Source organism: Pan troglodytes, chromosome 18, assembly GCF_028858775.2.
Source record: "Pan troglodytes isolate AG18354 chromosome 18, NHGRI_mPanTro3-v2.0_pri, whole genome shotgun sequence".
Taxonomy (NCBI): Eukaryota; Metazoa; Chordata; class Mammalia; order Primates; family Hominidae; genus Pan; species Pan troglodytes.
Genome location: NC_072416.2, coordinates 73,773,093 through 73,793,710, shown reverse-complemented (window position 1 = coordinate 73,793,710; position 20,618 = coordinate 73,773,093). Strand labels below are relative to the sequence as shown.

The following is a 20,618-nucleotide window of genomic DNA, read 5'->3' as shown; positions in this document are numbered from 1 at the left end:
ATTACAAGCACATACAACCACGCCCAGCTAGTCTTTTCACCATGTTGATTAGGTTGGTCTGGAATTCCTAACCTTGAGTAATCCACCTGTCTCAGCATCCCAAGGTGCTGGGATTAAAGGCGTGAGCCACTGTGCCTGGCCAAGTTTTAGTTCTTTAATACTTTTTGAGAGGCCTGGGAGTTCTTTCCTAAAAATAAAAAAATAAAAACTCACATAAAACCATAAGTTTCAAGCTTTAAGACAAGAAGAGCCCATTTCTAGTTTATCAAAAAAAAAGCTGTCAATGAAACTATTGGGTCAGTTTCAGTCAGCGGTCCCTTAGCAGTGGAGAATTAAATAAATCAGCCTATTGTTCAATCAAAGCTGTAGTTATGGCTCTTGGAACAGAGAAGCTCGGTGTCTAATGGTTGGTGAACCGCAACTGCTTCAACATTGCTTATCTCGAGGCCAGTGCTTGTTTAGCTGCTAGAGATAAAGAAAACCCCTGTGGCAGTTAGAGCACAGTTTATTCTTTTTTTTTTTTTTTTTTTTTTTGAATCAAGAGTCTTGCTCTGTTGCCCAGGCTGGAGTACAGTGGTGCAATCTCAGTTCACTGCAACCTCCGCCTCCTGGGTTCAAGCAATTCTCCTGCCTCAGCCTCCTGAGTAGCTGGGATTACAGGCACACGCCACAGTGCCTGGCTAATTTTTTTGTATTTTTAGTAGAGACGGGGTGTTTCACCATGTTGACCAGGCTGGTCTTGAACTCCTGACCTCAAGGGATCCTCCTGCCTCTTCCTCCCAAAGTGCTGGGATTACAGGGGTGAGCCACCATGCCCAGCGCATAGTTTATTCTCTAAGTAAAAGAGTGCGTGAAACTTAATCCATGCCTCACAGTGCCTTAGGTCCTGTTTACTAATTTGGTTTTATTGCCACCAAGAGTTCATTTTGTCAGTCTCATGATCTGCATTTAAATATTAATGCTGGTCAGCTGTGTCTAAACCACAAAAGTGAGAAATATAATGAGGTATGTCTGACATCCCATCTCATCACGGCTGGGAACTCAGTTTTTGGGGGTTTTTTTCCTTTTTTTTTTTTTTTTTTTTTTTTTGAGACAGTCTTGCTCTGTCACCCAGGCTGGAGTGCAGTGGCGTGATCTCAGCACACTGAAACCTCCGCCTCCCAGGTTCAAGCGATTCTCCTGCCTCATCCTCCCGAGTAGCTGGGATTACAGGCATCCACCATCACGCCCAGCTAATTTTTGAACTTTTTGTGGAGACGGGGTTTCGCCATGTTGGCCAGGGTGGTCTCCAACTCCTGACCTCAGGTGACTGCCCACCTCAGCCTCCCAAAGTGCTGGGATTACAGGTGTGAGCTACCACGCCCTGCCAGAACTCAGTTTTTAAGGTTTCTCTGAGGTCCCTTTGACTAAAGGGGTCAGTCCATTGAGTTGTTTGGGGGACTTGGAATTTTATTTTTAGTTCTCACAAGAGTGTACAGAATCGCTGTTATATAGAATAAGTGTGTGGTGACAGGCATGGAATCAGCTGTCAGACTGCCAGGGTCGGAGAGCTGACCCTGGGCTCTGAACCATTCTACACCAAAGGTTCTTACCTGTAAAATGAGGATGAAAATGTGATATTAAAGAATTAAAGAAGAAAATTAATCTCAATGAATAGAAGATAGGATTTGAAAAGGTGGGTTCTGTAAATAAATCAAAAAAGCATGACTAGGGTGGAGGCGTGATTAGGGTGGGCACCTCTGAGTATATTTAAAGTAATTCAGCTTTACGATTCATTATTTTTTCAGTTGGAAAGGCCCTGGACTAGAGCTTCGACATGTCTTCCCAAGGTGAGTGCCTTTGGTAGAGAACTCAATGTGTTTTGTTGTGAGAAGACTGTTTCCATGAAAATTGGGGTTTTGTAGGGTTTCAACTTTTACCTTATAATAGTGAAGATTGTGGGCAGTCAGTTTGGTATTATTCACTGGGGGTACAACAGGACACTGCAGCTTTTAGATAGGACTAGGCATTTAAAAATTAAACCCAATTATGGTTCTTGTTTATAAAATTCTTTAGTTTTTAGACAGACAAAAATACCTACAGATCAAATTTTATTAAAAGGTAAAAAATCTTGGGGGGAAGTTTGAATGGATGGTTCTAGATCAGACAAAGACTGGCTGTGTATTAATAATTATTAAAGCAGAGAGCAATTGAGGCTGGATGCCATGGCTCATGCCTGTAATCCCAACACTTTGGGAGGCAGAGGTGGGAGGATAGCTTGAGTCCAGAAGTTTGAGACAAGCCTAGGCAACATAGCAAGACCCTATTTCTACGAAAAAAATAAAAATTGGCCAGGTGTGGTGCATACCTGTGGTTCCAGCTACTTGGGAGCCTGAGGCAGGAGGGATCATTTGAGCCCAAGAGTTAGAAACTGCCATAAGCTATGATCATGCCACTGCACTCCAGCCTGGGTGACAGAGTGAGGCCTTGTCTCCTAAAAAACAAAAATGTCCCAGGTATTTTTTTTTCCTAGCTCACAAATATGGCAGTTTTTTATTCTGTGATTTTGTTCAGAAATATTGTGAGAACTTCCATATGTAAAGTATGGAAGAGGCTTTGTCACTCTTTCTTTGAAAACACTTGAAGCATGCTGGGTTAGGCTTAGGTTTATTGTTATTGATGACCCCTGGATGGAGCGAGAAGGTCACGTGTAACGTAAGCTCATTGTGTGTTTCGTATTTTTTTTTTTTTTTTGGAGACGGAGTTTTGCTCTTGTCACCCAGGCTGGAGTGCAATGGCGCGATCTCGGCTCACTGCAACCTCCATCTCCCAGGTTCAAGCGATTCTCCTGCCTCAGCCTCCCAAGTAGCTGGGATTACAGACGCCCACCACCACACCCAGCTAATTTTAGTATTTTTAGTAGAGACGGGGTTTCACCACATTGCTCTGGCTGGTCTCAAACTCCTGACCTCAGGTGATCCACCCACCTCGGTCTCCCAAAGCGCTGGGATTACAGGTGTGAGCCACCATGCCTGGCCTGTTTTGTATTTTTCAAATCTTGCCCCACCACTGTATGTGTCCTGGAGGCAAAATCTACAGCAAAGAGCACCCAGAGTAACAATGGCCCAACCATAAAAACTTTGGGATGAAAGGTTCACCAGAAAGCTTTGATAGGAATGAGCTCTATCTCAGGGACCTGGGAGTAGCCCCAGAACTTGGAGTGTGGCGTGAAGGTAGCCTCAGTGGCTCACCACTGTTTCATGCTCTAGGACAAGACTTCCAAACATTTTTTCTTCCGTGAATTTTTGTTCCCTCCTCTTTCTCCGAAAACCCAGTTTCCCACCACCATTTGTTGAAAAGATGATTATTTCCCCACATTGATTATTTTGACACCTTTGTTGAAAATAAGTTGTCTGGAAATGTGAGGGCTTATTTCTAAACTCTCAATGCAATACCATTGATATTATATATAATATTATAATATTACATATACATAATTATATATAATATCAATGTACTGAGCACGCTGGCTCACACCTGTAATCCCAGCACTTTGGGAGGCCAAGTCGGGCAGATCATGAGGTCAAAAGTTCAAGACCAGCCTGACCAATATGGTGAAACCCCATCTCTTTTTTTTTTTTTTCTTTTGAGACAGTCTCGCTCTGTCACCCAGCCTGGAGTGCAGTGGCACGATCTCGGCTCACTGCAACCTCTGCCTGCTGGGTTCAAGCGATTCTCCTGCCTAAGCCTCCTGAGTAGCTGTGACTACAGGTGCCCACCACCATGACTGGTTAATTTTTGTATTTTTAGTAGAGACGGGGGTTTCACCATATTGGCCAGGCTGGTCTCGAACTCCTAACCTTGTGATCTGCCTGCCTTAGCCTCCCAAAGTGCTGAGATTACAGGCGTGAGCCACCGCACCCGGTGGTGAAACCCCATCTCTATTAAAAATACAAAAATTAGTCAGGCATGGTGGCGTGCGCCAGTACCCCCAGCTATTCAGGAATCTGAGGCAGGAGAATCGCTTGAACCCAGGAGGCAGAGGTTGCAGTGAGCCGAGATCGTGCCACTGCACTCCAGCCTGGGAGACAGAGCGAGACTCCGTCTCAAATAATAATATCAATGGTATTGCATATATATATAGTAAGTTTTAAAATCAGGAAGTATGTACCCATCTTTGTTCTTTCTCAAGATTATTTTGGCTATTTGGAGCCTCTTAAATTTTCATATGAATTTTAAGATCAGCTTATCAATTTCTCCAAAGCAGTTAGCTGGGATTTTGATAGGGATTTTTACTTTGTATTGAATCTGTGGATCAACTTGAACATAATTATATTAGCAATATTAAGTTTTCTGAATCTTGTACATAAATTATCCATTTATTTAGGTCTACTTTAATTTTATTCAACAATTTTTTTTCAAAGTACAGATTTTGCACTTCTTTTTTTTTTTTTTTTTTGAGACGGAGTCTCGCTCTGTCGCTCAGGCTGGAGTGCAGTGGCGCGATCTCGGCTCACTGCAAGCTCCACCTCCCAGGTTCACACCATTCTCCTGCCTCAGCCTCCCAAGTAGCTGGGACTACAGGTGCCCGCCACCATGCCCGGCTAATTTTTTGTATTTTTAGTAGAGATGGGGTTTCACTGTGTTAGCTAGGATGGTCTCGATCTCCTGACCTCTTGATCCACCTGCCTTGGCCTCCCAAAGTGCTGGGATTACAGGTGTGAGCCACCACCCCCAGCCAAAGTACAGATTTTGCACTTCTTTTGTTAAAGTTATTCATAAGTATTTTCGTCTTTTTGATGGAATTTTTTCTTTTCTTTTATCTTTTTTTTTTATCTTTTTTTTTTTTTTAAGACGAGATCTCTCTCTGTCACCCAGGCTGGAGTGCAGTGGCACAGTCTCAACTCACTGCAACCCCCACCTCCCAGGCTCAAGTGATCCTCCAACCTCAGCCTCCCAAGTACCTGGGACCACAGGCACACACCACTGCATCCAGCTAATTTTTTGTATTTTTGGTAGAGACAGGGTTTTGCCATGTTGCCCAGGCTGATCTCAAACTCCTGAGCTCAAGCCATTCGCACCCCCTTGGCCTCCCAAATTGCTGGGATTACAGTTGTGAGCCACAGGTAGGATGTTCTAATCTTGCTTTGTGCCTTTCTACCCCAGACCTAGAATCAGCCATTTACTAAGAAAACTCCGGTTTCTTTTAATAGGAATTGGTATTATCAAACTATAGTTTAGGCCCTAGGTGTGCTGGTTGCTAAGGGGGTTTAATGGCTTCTAGACCTTTCAGGTAGACAGACCTAGGAAATTATTTTTAAGTGATGAAATTAAACTGATATCTCCAAGTCAGACTTTTTTTTAATTTTTTTTTTTTTTTTTTTTTTTTTTTTTTGAGACAGAGTCTCACTCTCTCTCCTAGGCTACAGTGCAGTGGCAGTATCACCATTCACTGCACCTCCCAGGCTAAAGGAAACTTCCCACCTCAGCCTCCCAAGTAGCTGGGACCACAGGCATGTGCCTCCATGCCCAGCTAATTTTTATATTTTTCGTAGAGAAGAGGTTTCAACATGATGCCCAGGCTGGTCTCAAACTCGTGAGCTCAAGTGATCTGCCCGCCTGGTCCTCCCAAAGTGCTGGGATTACAGGCATGAGCCACACCTGACCTCCAAATCAGAATTGACTACACAAGGTCACAAGTTTCCCTTTTTCTTTTTTTTGTCTTTTTTTTTTTTTGTCTTTTTTTTTTTTTGAGACAAGGTCTTACTCCGTCATCCCCAGCTGGAGTGCAGTGGCACCTGCATGGCTCACTGCAGCCTCAACTTCCTGGGCTCAAGCAAACACCTCAGCCTCAGGAGTAGCTAGGAATACAGGCACGTGCCACCACACATGCTAATTTGTTTTTTGCTTTTTTGTTTTTTGTTTTTGTTTTTGTTTTTGTTTTTTAAAACTGAGGTCCCATTTTGTTGCCCAGGCTGGTCTGGAACTCCAGGCATCAAGCAATCAAGCAGTCTGCCCACATCAGCCTCCCAAAGTGCTGGGATTAGCTGGGTGTGGTGGCTCACGCCTGTATCCCAACACTTTGGGTGGCCAAGGCAGGAGGATTGCTTGATCCTACAAGTGGAGTTCAAAACCAGCCTGGTCAACATAGTGAAGGCCTGTCTCTACTAAAAATTCAAAAATTATCCGGGCGTATTGCAAGCCTGTAGTCCTACTTGGGAGGCTGAGTTGATAAGATCACTTGAGCCCAGGAGGTCAAGGCTGCAGTGACCCATGACTGCACCATTGCACTACAGCTTGGGTGGACAGAGTGCATCTCTATCTCAAAAACAAAACAAAATAAAAATTATAAATGCTGGCATTACAGGTGTGAGCCACTCCACCCGGCATACACAAGATTCTTTCTTAACTTTCCTACTGTACATTTGTGGCCCCTTCTCTTACAGTGAATGCCCTGGTTCAATTTATATTCACTTGCTCTGTCCTACAATACGTGCGAAATTATTTTGAAATTGTAAACCAATGCCAATCAAGGTAATTTTTTTTTTTTTTTTTTTTTTTTTTTGAGATGGAGTCTCACTCTGTAGCCCAGGCAGGAGTGCAGTGGTGCAATCTCGGCTCACTAAAATCTCCGCCTCCCGGTTTCAAGCAATTCTCCTACCTCAGCCACCTGAGTAGCTGGGATTACAGGCACCCGCCACCATGACCAGCTGATTTTTTTTTCTTTTTATTTTTAGTAGAGACAGGGTTTCACCATGTTGGCCAAGCTGGTTTCGAACTCTTGACCTCAAGTGATCCGCCCACCTCAGGCTCCCAAAGTGCTGGGATTACAGGTGAGAGCCACCGCACCCGTTGAATTAATGAGTTTTTTTAGCATGTCCCAGGTGACAGCATGGCTCGCCCCATTCTAGCCACATCTTTGCCCTTTATTAGCATGCAAAAGCCATCCTTACATGGCTGCAAGCCCCCCTGATTTGGCTTCCATTTACTGTCTCACCTTACCTCCTCTCTCTTTTTCAGTCACACTTTGTACTCCATTCGTAGTCTCTTCCTTGCTATTTCTAGAACATTCTAGTCTTTCTCAGGGCTCGGGGCTTTTGCATCAGTGTTTAACACCAGTTACTTCATTCATAAATGTTTTAATTCACCCATTTAAAAAATATTTATTGTGTTTCTATTTGGGGTTTTTTGTTTTCAATCAGCCTATGTTGTGCTTTAAAGTGTCTATTTTTATAACGTACTACTTTAGGCTTTCAAAAAATAGTAAATAAGATAGACTAAAAGCCACGCTCTCTGGGGCTTCCAATCTAGTATGTTTGTAGAGAAGTGAAGGGAAGACAGATGGTGTCATCAACACGTGAATTATTTGGTAATTTTGAGTCACGATAGTGTTACAGAGAAAGGAACTAAAAACAGTAGGATAAAAGAAATTGAGAATTCTGATCTGGAAAGGTATTTCAATTTTTTTTTTTTTTTTTTGGAGACAGAGTCTTACTCTATCACTCAGGCTGGAGTAGAGTGTAGCGATCTCTCCTCACTGCAGCCCCTGCCTTCCCCAGGCTCAAGCAATGCTCCCACCTCAACCTCCCGAATAGCTGGGATTGTAGGTGCACACCACCACGCCTGGCTAATTTTTGTTTCATGTTGGCCAGGCTATCCTCGAACTCCTGACCTCAAGTTATCTGCTGGCTTCGGCCTTCCAGAATGCTGGGATTATAGGCGTGAGCCGGCGCACACAGCCTGTTCTTCCATTTTTAATAGGGTGGTTAGGGTAGGACTCCCTGGGAAAGTGAGTTTTGAACAAAGGCATGGAGGGAGGTGAGGGAGTGAATCAAGGGGATCAGAAGAGGAAGAAGTGGAGACCTTCCCAGGAAGAGAGAATAGCCCGAGTGGAGATTCCTCCAGGTGTTCAAAGGACAAGCAAAGAGACTGACATAGCTGCAGGGCACTGAGTGAGGGGGAAAAGAAGAAGCGATGTCAGGAATAAATTTACAGAAGGGTACAGATTGAGTAAGGCTTGAAGGCTATTAAAAAATAAAATTTTAGGCCTGGCCTGGTGGCTCATGCCTGTAATCCTAGCACTTTCGGAGGCTGAGAAAGGTGGATCACTTGAGCTCAAGAGTTGGAGATCAGCCTTGGCCAACATGGGGAAACCTCATTTCTGCTAAAAATACAAAAATTAGCTGAGGGTGGTAGTCCCAGCTACTCAGGAGGCTGAGGCGCAAGAATCGCTTGAACCCAGGAGGTGGAGGTTGCAGTAAATAGAGATAGCATCACTGGTCTCCAGCCTCGGCGACAGTGAGACTCCATCTCAAAAATAAACAAATCAATAAACTTTTAACTGAAATATACTGTGCATGCCAAAAATAGCAAATATTTACACATGTTTAATTTAACAAATGTTCACAAACCAGCTACACTCATGGAACTCAGCGAGCACTCAGATAGAGAGAACTTAGTGGCACCCAGAGGCCTCTGTTCTCTCCCTTTCAGGCTCCGATTCCATTCCCTCAGTAGCCCATATCCTGCCTTCCAATCAGTATAGATCAGTTTTTCCTGTTGTATATTACAGTGATGAAATAATAAAATATTCTTCTGCAATTAGTTCTAATTTTAAAGATAAATTCTCAGCCGGCGCGGTGGCTCACGCCTGTAATCCCAGCACTTTGGGAAGCCGAGGCAGGCAAATCACGAGGTCAGGAATTCAAGACCAGCCTGGCCAACATGGTGAAATCCCGTCTCTACTAAAAATACAAACAATTAGCTGGGCGTAGTGGCGGGTGCCTGTAATCCCAGCTACTTGGGAGGCTGAGGCAGGAGAATTGCTTGAACCCAGGAGGCAGAGGTTGCAGTGAGCCAAGATCACACCACTGCACTCCAGCCGGGGTGACAAAATAAATAAATAAATAAAAGATAAATTCTCAAATCCAGATAGTAAATATGTTAGGCTGTGTGGACCCTGGACACATCTGAGCCTCAACTACCGATTCCGCTATTGTGGCTTGAAAACAGCCATAGACAAGACATAAGTAAAAGAATGTGGCTGGTGACTGGTGTTTCAAAAAAACTCTATTTACAAAAACGCAACTGGCTGGATCTGGCCCATAGGCCTAGAGTTAGCCAATTCCTGCTTTCATTTGTAATTTTATTATTGTGAGTAGCTATGAGGTCACGCCTGGATTTCAACTTGGGAAGGGGAGGGAATCAATGGTGCTAACACTCTTCTTTGGTCTGGTTATTACCAATATTCTCCAATGCTCTTCTCGCTACTTATACTTTTGTCAGCTTTCCCAGCTGAAGAGGATCATCATAATGAAGAAAGACAAACAAAGAAAAAAAGAAAAACAAAACACCGACATAAATTTTCTGAAGAATTATTGCAGGAACTTAAGGAAATATTTGGAGAGAACGGTTATCCTGATTTCACCACTAGGAAAACACTGGCCAACAAATTTGATTGTCCGGTTAACGTGATAAACGTAAGTTCAACCTCATATGCATGTTTCTTAGTTTTTTTTTTTTTTAGGAAAGGTCTCACTCCAGTCGCCCAGTCTGGAGTGCAATGGAGCGATCACGGCTCACTGCAGCCTCAACTTCCTGGGCTCAGGTGACTCCCCAACCTCAGCGCTCCCCATTTAGTAGCAAGGACTACAAGCTCCCACCACCACACTGGGCTTTGTATTTTTTGTAAAGATGGGAGTCTTGCCATGTTGCCCGGGCTGGTGTCGAACTCCTGGGGTCAAGCAATGCACCCATCTCGGCCTCCCAAAGTGCTGGGATTACAGGCGTTAGCCACCATCTCCAGCCATTTCCTAGAAAATTAAAGGGCAATAAGTATAGATGGAGGTAGAAGCCAGAAGATTAGATAAAAAGGTACAGAATTCAAAGAAATGGGAGAGAGTAATCAAAATATATACAGCTATACAATTAATCCTCCATATCCACTGGTTCCACATGCACGGATTTAACTAACCACAAATGGAAAATATTTGGAAAATTTAAAAAAAGAAAATAGGCTGGGCCCAGTGGCTCACACCTGTAATCCCAGCCTTCATCCCACCACTGCACAATTAAAAAAAAATACGAATTTTAAAACAATACAGAATAAGAACTACTTATGTAGCATTTGTGTTATATTAGGTATTAGGTCTTGTAAGTAATCTAGAGGTGGTTTTAAGGACATGAGAGGACATGCCCAGCATATATGCAAATTCTACACAGTTTTATGTAAAGGACAGAAACATCCTCAGATCTTGGTATCCAGAACCAATTTGAGAGAAAATTGTACACACACACACAATATGAAAAATATAGGCCTGTTGCGGTGGCTTACGCCTATAATCCTAGCACTTTGGGAGGCCAAAGTGGGCGAATCACGAGGTCAGGAGTTTGAGACCAGCCTGACCAACATGGTGAAACCCCTTCTCTACTAAAAATACAAAAATTAGCCAGGAGTGGTGGTGCGTGCCTGTAATCTCAGCTACCTGGGAGGCTGAGGCAGGAGAATCGCTGGAACCCAGGAGGCAGAGGCTGCAGTGAGCAGAGATCCCGCCACTGCACTCCAGCCTGGGTGACAGAGCGAGGCTCTGTCTCAAAAAAAAAAAAAAAAAAAATATATATATATATATATATAGAATTAAGCAGTATATAGCATTTCATCACATAGGAAAACGGTATTATTATGTATGTATGTTTGTGAAAATACAGTGGGTATGTATTGTGAAAACTAGACTGCAGTGAGGCAAATTTGGAAGCAGTGGATGAGTTGATGCTGCTGTAGTTAGTGGTGGTGACGGTGGTTTGGGCCAGCTTGCTAGCTGTGCCAGGTGGATGGGACTAATGAGACTGTAGATGTTTGAGATGGAGCTGACAAAGTTTACTATGTGTGGGATATGCTGTGAAAGGTAAGGTGGACTCAAAGGTTACTTGGATGCTTGACTTAAGTCTATGGAAGATAGCAGTTGCCTTTTACTAAGGAGGGGACCTAGGGAGGGGCAGGTGTGTCAGAGAAATCAAAGTTTACATTTTGGACACATGTTTCACATGTCAGATAAACATACAAGTGGAAATACTAAGAGAACATTTGAATATGCAAGTCTGAAATTCAGGGGAGGGCACTTAGAAGATACAAATTTGAAAATTGCCTGTTTATGAATAATGCCCTGGGATCTGGCACAAGCCCTAGCAGAGTGGTAAGGGCTTTACAATTATCTGCTGCATGAACCAATATTTGTGGACATTTTTCTGATATCATAGAATCAGTTGAGAAAATGCCTGTTAATTACTATAAAAATTGATTGAACTAGAGTTATATTTTATAACAGAATGGCAAAGATTTCCCTTGCTCTCTGTGTTCTGTAATAGTGCACAGATTTATTGGTTGCTTGAAACTTGGAAGAAACTGCCCATTAATATAAATAGAATAAGAATACAGATCAGGTTTTATATGAAAAAAATACAAAAATATTGTGTAAGTAATTTCATTACTAATTTTTTTCTAATTTTTTTTTTTTTTTTTTTGGAAATGGAGTCTCCCTCTGTCACCCAGGCTGGAGTACAGTGGCATGACCTCAGCTCACTGCAACCTCCACCTCCCGGGTTCAAGCAATTCTTCTGCCTCAGTCTCCTGACTAACTGTGGCTACAGGCACACGCCACCACACCTGGCTAATTTTTGTATTATTAGTAGAGGCAGGGTTTCACCATATTGGCCAGGCTGGTCTCGAACTCCTGACCTCAGGTGATCTGCCCGCCTCGGCCTCCCAAAGTGCTGGGATTACAGGTGTGAGCCACCACACCTGGCCAGTTTGAAGAATTTTTTAACTTCCATCTTGATTTCACTGTTGACCCAATGATCATTCAGGAACAGGTTATTTAATTTCCATACATTTGCACGGTTTTGAAGGTTCCTTTTGGAGTTGATTCCCAGTTTTATTCCACTGTGGTCTGAGAGAGTCCTTTATATAATTTCAGTTTTCTTAAATTTATTGAGACTTGTTTTGTGACCTATCATATGGTCTATCTTGGAGAAAATTCCATGTGCTGATTAATAGAATGTACATTCTGCATTTGCTAGGTAGAATGTTCTGCAAATATCTGTGAAGTCCATTTGTTCCAGAGTATAGCTTAAATCCATTGTTTTTTGTTGACTTTGTCTTGATGACCTGTCTAGTGCTGTCAGTGGAGTATTGATGTCCTCCATTTTTTTTTCTTTTTTGAGATGGAGTTTCACTCTTGTTGCCCAGGCTGGAGTGCAATGGCACTATCTCAGCTCACTGCAACCTCCATCTCCCAGGTTCAAGCAATTCTCCTGCCTCAGCCTCCCACGTAGCTGGAATTATAGGCATGTACCACCACACCAGGCTAATTTTGTGTTTTCAGTAGAGACTTGTTGGCCAGGCTGGTCCTGAACTCCTGACCTCAGGTGATCTGCCTGCCTCAGCCTCCAAAGTGCTAGGATTACAGGTGTAAGCCACCACACCCAGCCATCCTCCACTATTATTGTATTGCTATCTATCCCATTTCTTACTGGGATTACAATTCTGGTAGTAATTGTTTTATAAATTTGGGAACTCCAGCTTTAGGTGCATATATATTTAGGATTGTGATATTTTCCTGTTGTACAAGGCCTTTTACCATTATATAATGTCCCTCTTTGTCTTTTCTAACTGCTGTTGCTTTAAAGTTTGTGTTGTCTGATAAAAAAATAGCTACTCCTGCTTGCTTTTGGTATCCATTGCCATGGATGTCCTTTTCCACCCCTTTACCTTAAGTTTATGTGAGTTCTTACATGTTAGGTGAGTCTCTTAAAGGCAGCAGATATGTGACTGGTGAGTTCTTATCCATTCTGCAATTCCGTATGTTTTAAGTGGAGCACTTAGGCCATTTACATTCAATGTTAGTATTGAGATGTGAGGTACTATTCCATTCATTGTGCTATTTGTTGCGTGTATACCTTGGTTGGTTGGTTGGTTTGTTGGGACAGAGTCTTGCTCTGTTGGCCAGGCTGGAGTGCAGTGGTGCAGTCTTGGCTCACTGCAACCTCTTCCTCCCCAGTTCAAGCGATTATCTCCTGTCTCATCCTCCCAAGTAGCTGGGATTACAGACGCCTGCCACCATGTCCAGATAATTTTTGTATTTTTAGTAGAATTGGGGTTTCGCCATGTTGGCCAGGCTAGTCTCAAACTCTTGACCTCAAGTGATCCACCCGCCTCAGCCTCCCAAAGTGCTGGGATTACAAGCATGAGCCACTGCACCTGGCTATACCTTGGTGTTTTTTTGTTGTATAGGTCCTGTGAGATTTATGCTTTAAAAGGCTATGTTTTGATGCATTTCCAGGATTTATTTCAAGATTTCAGAGCTCCTTTTAGCAGTTCTCGTAGTGTGGCTTGGTAGTGGCAGATTATCTCAGCATTTGTTTGTCTGAAAGACTATATCTTTTCTTCATTTATGATGCTTACTTTCACTGGATACAAAATTCTTGGCTGATAATTGTTTTGTTTAAGGAGGATAAAGATAGGGCCCCAATCCCTTCTAGCTTGTAGAGTTTCTGGTGAGAAATCTGCTGTTAATCTGATAGGTTTTCCTTTATAGGTTTCCTGGTGCTTTTGTCTCATGGCTCTTAAGATTCTTTCCTTCATCTTAACTTTAGACAAACTTGATGACAATGTGCCTAGGCAATTATTTTTTGGGATGAATTTCCCAGATGTTCTTTGAGCTTCGTGTATATGGATGTCTAGGTCTCTAGCAAGTCCAGGGAAGTTTTCCTTGATTATTCCCCCAAATAAGCCTTTCAAACTTTTAGATTTCTCTTCTTCCTCAGGAATGCCAATTATTCTTAGGCTTGGTCACTTAACATAATCCCAAACTTCTTGGAGGCTTTGTTCATTTTTTCTTATTCTTTTTTGTCTTTGTTGGATGAGATTAATTCAAAAATCTTGTCTTCAAGCACTGAAGTTCTTTCTTCTGCTTGTTTGATTCTATTGCTGAGGTTTTCCAGAGAATTTTACATTTCTCTAAGTGCATCTATTATTTCCTGAAGTTTTTATTGTTTTTTATTTATGCTATATATTTCACTGAAGATTTCTCCCCTTATTCCTTTTATTAGTTTTTTCATCTCCTTAAATTGTACTTCACCTTTCTCTGGTGCATCCTTGACTAGCTTAATAACTAACCTTCTGAATTCTTTTTCAGGTAAGTCATGGATTTCTTTTTGGTTTGGCTCCATTGCTGGTGAGGTAGTGTGATTTTTTGGGGCGTGTTAAAGAACCTTGCTTTCTCATATTACCAGAATTATTTTTCTGGTTCCTTCTTATTTGGGTAGGCCATGTCAGAGGGAAGTGCTAGGGCTCAAGGTTGCTGTTCAGATTCCTTTGTCCCACAGGGTGTTCCCTTGATGTAGTACTCTTTCTCTTTTCCCAGGGATACGGCTTCCTGAGAGCCGAGCTGTAGTGGTTGTTATCTCTCTTCTGGATCTAGCCACCCAGCATGTCTACCAGGCTCCGGGCTGGTACTGGGGGTTGTCTGCACAGAGTCCTGTCAGTTGAACCATCTGCAGGTCTCTCAGCTGTGGATACCAGCACCTGCTCTGGTGGAGGTGGCAGGGGGGTGTGAAATGGACCCTGTGAGGGACCTTAGTTTTGGTTGTTTAATGCACTATTTTTGTGCTTGTTGGCTTCCTGCCAGGAGGTCCCATTTTGAAGAGAGCATCAGAGTATTTGGGGGCATCTCCCGGGCCCTTCAGGAGCAATCTACTTCCTTCAGAGGGTCTGTGGGTTCTCTCAGCTTTCCTGCTTTATTCCTGCAGTAGTTCTGGAGCAAAATTTCACCATGCGAGTCTCCACACACTGCTCTGTCTGTCCATGTGGGAGCCACAATCTAGTCCTGCCTCTTGTCCGCCATGATCTCTCAATTCTTCAATCGAGTTAAAACTTTAAATGCCAGGCAGCTGAAGCACTGGCAGTGGCACAGTCCTTTCTGTAAGTACACATTCTTATAGTATTACCATTTTTTTTTTTTACATTTCTGAATTTCCAACTTTCTCAATTTTGGTATTGCTTATTAATCATTTTCCATGCCCATCAAAGGACAGGCTTATGAAAGGGAGTTCATGGAAACTTGCGATTTAAATTGCATTGCATTGCACTGAGCTGCCTGTGTTTACAGAAAGTACCCCTATTGTAAGCAGGAAGCAATCATGACTAGGGCAGGAGCATAGGAGGCCCTGTGATATATGAAAGCAGGCACTTGCTTTTTTTGGTTAGACTCTCATGAGCGCTGCCTCCCACTGGCTCTATAATCTCTGACAAATTCTTGACTCTCCTAGTCCTTTTTCTGTTGCTTAGAACAGAATATCTGAAATTGAGTGATTTATAAAGAAAACATTTATTTCTTATAGTTATGGAGGCTGAGAAGTCCAAGGTCAAGGGGCTGCATCTGGTGAGAGCTTTCTTGCTGGTGGGGACCAAGGTGGTACAGGGTATCACATGGCAAGGTGGCTGAGGGTACTAGCTCAGGGGTCTCTTACTCTTGTAAAGCCACCAGTACCACTCCCATGATAACCCATTAATCCGTTAATCCATGAATGTGTTAATCCATTCATGAGGGCAAAGTCCTCGTGATCCAATCACCTTTTAAGGCCTCACCTCTCAGTGCTGCCATGTTGAAGATTAAGATTTTGGGTTTTTGTTTGTTTTTCTTTTTTTCTTTTTTTTTTTTTTGAGATGGAGTTTTGCTCTTGTTGCCCAGGCTGGAGTGCAATGGCACAATCTCACCTCACTGCAACCTCTGCCTCCCCAGTTCAAGCAATTCTCCTGCCTTAGCCTCCCGAGTAGCTGGGATTACAAGCACGTGCCACCATGCCTAGCTAATTTTGTACTTTTAGTAAATACGGGGTTTCTCCATGTTGGTCAGGCTGGTCTCAAACTCCCGACCTCAGGTGATCTGCCCACCTCGGCCTCCAAAAGTGCTGGGATTACAGGCGTGAGCCACTGCACCCGGCTGAAGATACAGTTTTATAAAACAAAAGTATCTGAGACAGATCTTAATCAATTTAGAAAGTTTTATCAAGGTTAAGAACATGCCTGTGACACAGCTTCAGGAGGTCCTGATGATATGTGCCCAAGGTGGTCAGGCCACAAGTTGGTTTTATACGTTTTAGGGAGACATAAGGCGTCAGTCGATACATGTAAGATGTACATTGCTTGGGTCTGGAAAGGCAGGACAACTGGAAGCAGGGGCTTCCAAGTCATAGGCAGATTCAAAGATTTTCTGATTGGTGGTTAGTTGAAAGAGTTATTATCACTAGAAAGGAATGTCTGGGTTACCATAAGGAATTGTGGAGACCAAAGTATTGTCATGCTGATGAAGCCACCAGGTACCAGATTTCAGAAAGAATAGACTGTAAATGTTTCTTATCAGACTTGAAGAGTATGTTCTATGTTTCTTTCTTTTTTTTTTTTTTTTTCGAGACAGAGTCTTGCTCTGTCGCCCAGGCTGGAGTGCAGTGGCACAATCTCAGCTCACTGTAAGCTCCGCCTCCCAGGTTCATGCCATTCTCCTGCCTCAGCCTCCTGAATAACTGGGACTACAGGTGCCCGCCACCACGCCCGGCTAATTTCTTGTATTTTTTTTAGTAGAGACAGGGTTTCACCGTGTTAGCCAGTATGGTCTCAATCTCCTGACCTCGTGATCCACCTGCCTCGGCCTCCCAAAGTGCTGGGATTACAGGCGTGAGCCACCGCGCCAACCTTGTTCTATGTTTCTTATCATACTTGAGGAGTCTGTTTTATCAGTATTCCCAAAAGAAAGGAGGGTATAATGAGGCAGGTCTGGCTCCCCTTTGCTATCAAGGTCTGAACTAGTTTTTCAGTTAACTTTGGACAGCCCTTGGCTGAGAGGAGGGGTCCATTAAGATGGTTAGGGGGCCTTAGAATTGTATTTTTGGTTTACAATTTCAAGATGAGTTTTGGTGCGGACATTTAAACCATAGCACTCCTGCACCTCAGTTTTCTCTAAAATATGTGTAATTTTGTGTCATAGGTGCTTGGTTCATTGTGCCTAGTCATGGTTTTGTTTTAAACAATTATCCTGTGTGTGGATCAAAGATCCTTGTAGCTTCAGTGCTCCTAATAGCCTAAAGCAATTCTGAATTTAGTAGCACAGGGCATGGAAATATAAAAATGAGAGGTTCCTGTTAGATTATGCAAGTAACTTACCCTGTAGCCTGAACTATAAGAATTACCTCCCACCGGGCGCAGTGAGTGGCTCACGCCTGTAATCCTAGCACTTTGGGAGGCCGAGGCGGGCGGATCATGAGGTCAGGAGATCGAGACTATCCTGGCTAACACGGTGAAACCCCGTCTCTACTAAAAATACAAAAAAAATTAGCCGGGCTTGGTGGCGGGCACCTGTAGTCCCAGCTACTCAGGAGGCTGAGGCAGAAGAATAGAATGAACCTGGGAGGCGGAGCTTGAAGTAAGCCGACATTGCGCCACTGCACTCCAGCCTGGACGACAGAGCGAGACTCCGTCTCAAAAAAAAAAAAAAAAGAATTATCTCCCTTATTCAAACCATAGCTTCTTGGGATACAAAAAGCACTCCAAAGCTATGTCTTTTTCTACACTAATGAGTTGACTGATGGGTAGTAGACCCTAGTAGCTTCAGGATGAGAGCTGTAAAGATCCAAGCAGGATTAGAGGGTTGGGACTTTCAGCCCCATCCTCCAACTTCTGGGGAGGGGAAGGCGCTGATGGTTAAGTTGATCACCAGCAGTCGATGGTTTAATCAATCATGCCTGTGCAATGAAGCCTCCATTAAAAAAAAAGAAAGAAAGAAAAAGGGGGAAAAAAGTGGGTTTGGGGAGCTTCCAGATAGATGAACATGTGGAAGTTCCTGGAGGGTGGCTTGTCCAGGCAGGGCATGAAAGCTCTGCACCCCTTCCCCCATATCTCACCCTATGAATCTATATCCTTTGTAACAAACTGGCAAACATATGTGATTCCCTGAGTTCTGTGAGCTGCTCTGGCAAGTTAATCAAACCCAAAAAGGAGGTCACAGGAGCCCCAACCCAAAGCCAGTAAGTCAAAAGTTGTAAAAGCCCAGACTTGCAACTGGCATCTGAAGGAGGGGCAGTCTTGCAGGACTGAGCCCTCGACCTGTGGGATCTGACAGTGTTTCCAGGTAGGCAGTGCTGGAATTGAATTGGAGGACACCCAGCTGGTGTGCACTGCAGAACTGATTGCTTGCCTTGTGTGTGGGGAAACACATTTGCTCACAGTAGTCTTTCTGTGACTGTTGTGGTATGAGAGCAGAGGAAAAATGGTTTGTTTCTTCTCCTCACAGAGTCATACAACAAACATATGGTCAATAAATAATTGAAACAATTGCACTCTTTACTTGTGACCCTTGAACCCAATGTATGTAAGAATTATGTGCATATATGCAACAGAAATGGTATCAGAAAATACATTATTAATTCTTCCTGGTGGAAGAGCATGAGTAAAGTAGCTGGGTTGTAGGAACAATCCACGTCTAGGTGGGACAGCTGGGAGCCTCTTCTGTAGCACAGAGTGGGTCTCAGTGAGCAAGCAGGAGAAGATTGCATATAGGTCACAAGTAGGTTGGAGATAGATTCCGGACAGCCTAGGTTTACACGTAAACCATGGTGTCACTGTCTCCAGTGAAGGAGGTTATGGTTCTAGAAATGCATGATGCATGACCTCTGGTATCATATGTGCAGTTCTAGGGAGATTGTCTTATTTTTTATAAGCCTTAATGTCTGAAGGCAAGTCAGGGACTCTGCTTTTAAAAGGCTTAAAAAGAAAAAGCCTCCTACATGAAGGAATGCATAGAGGAATATAATCAGAGAAGTAGATTTGATAATACAATATTATCTTTTCCGTTTAGAACTGGTTCCAGAACAATAGAGCCAGACTTCCACCGGAAGAAAGACAAAGAATATTTCTTACTTGGAAAAAACACGATTTCCCAGTCCAAGCGCGTCCATTTTTAAGCCTCCAGGAAATCCAGGCTGCAGCTTCCAACTATGCCACAGAGCAGAGTTTTTCCTGTGCCAAGAGGGCTCTGATGAGAAGACCTGGTTGCTCCCTTCTGGAGAAAGAGGATTTCCTGTCAACAGATGGGCTACAATTGCTTCTCTTTGGAGAACCAAGAGACTCCCAGTCAACAGGTGGGCTCCATGTGCTCTTCTCTGGAGAAACAAGGGATTCCCAGTCAACAGGTGGGTTCCCAGTGCTCCTATCTGGTCGCAGGCACTGAAAAGCATCCAGGCTATGCTTTCGAGTATGGAGGTGACACAGGAAGTGAGCATTCTACTGCCTATCGTTTTCTCAGCTACAACTCTGCAGAATGCCTTCATCCTCCCCCATCTTCTGTGCCATATTTTCATGGAGAAAGGACTGAAACCAGGGAAAGCCAGCATGCAAGTCCCTTCCTTTTGGATTACGCTCAAGGTGCTTACGGGGTGAAGAAAGACCATTGTCTTTGCTCATTCTGTCTCTCAGTGCTGGGAGAACAGCAGCAGAATGATTGGCAGTATCACCTGCAGCAGCACCAACAGCCTCAGAATTACTCAGAGGGGATGATGTTGCAGGAACAGCTGCCAATGGACTCGGGTCCTTGGGATCTAGAGAAGCAGTGGCCCTCGGCTCAGTCACAGCTGCAGAGTCAACTGCCTCAGAATAATGGAAAGCCGTTGTGCTCTCAACTGCAGCACGTGCCTCCCCAAATAGCTGCCGACTCACCCCTGCTGCCTCTGGGGCAAGATATGCAGGAAGGGGCTTCAAGCAACTCAGGACTCAAATGCAGCAGTTTTAGGTTGAGTGGTCTACACGGGCCTGCCACAGGAACCCAAGGATGCAGCTTTGCAAAGTATTGCTAAGTATCACAGAACCATAGCCACAGGTCAAGCCCACAGTAACCCACACAGCAGGCCAAAGCAAAGCCGTGTCCAGAAGCCTCCACATAAAAAATAAAAATAAGTAAATAAATAAAAATAATTTTTTTTTTAAAAGCCAGCTGAGGTGAGGTTGTTTGAGCCTAAGGGTTCATGACGAGAGCCTGGGCAACGTGGTGAGACCCCATCTCTAAAAAAAAAAAAACTTTTATAAAAAATTAGCTGTGTGCGATAGTGAGCTCCTGTGGTACCAGCTACTCAGGAAGCTGGTTCAGGAGGATCACTTGAGCCCAGGAGTTCAAGACCAGCCTGGGAAACATTTCTCAAAAAAAAAAAAAAAAAAACGTTTAAGCCAGGCACAATGGCATGTGCCTGTAGTCCCATTTAACTGGGAGGCTGAGATGGAAGTATCACTTGAGCCCGGGAGGTGGAGGCTGCAGTGAGCTTTGATGGTTCCACTATATTCCGGCCTGAGTGACTGAGTGAGATCCTGTCTCAAAAAAAAAAAAAAAGTCTTCAGGAAAGCCCCATGAGATGTTGGTTCCTTCTTGTAGAGAAGCAGTGTCCACATGCATTATAGCTCCTGAGCTCCTGACCATATACTTTATGGTGGCCTGCAGAAGCTTGACTCCACAGAGTATGGATTGAAAAACCAACAAATGCTGGGCGGGGTGGCTTAGCTGGGTGTGGTGGCTCACACCTGTAATCCTAGCACTTTGGGAGGC

General features: G+C 43.6%; 1 protein-coding gene across 1 annotated transcript; it reads left to right on the top strand.

The window, feature by feature from the left end:
• The first annotated feature begins 1,816 nt into the window (after positions 1–1,816).
• Positions 1,817–19,852, top strand: CPHXL2 (cytoplasmic polyadenylated homeobox like 2). The gene is given in 5 exon segments (XM_024349958.3): positions 1,817–1,829; positions 9,265–9,458; positions 18,885–19,099; positions 19,101–19,780; positions 19,783–19,852. Coding segments are annotated over 5 exon segments (1,134 nt in total). The 3' UTR covers positions 19,815–19,852.
• The last annotated feature ends 766 nt before the right edge of the window (positions 19,853–20,618 follow it).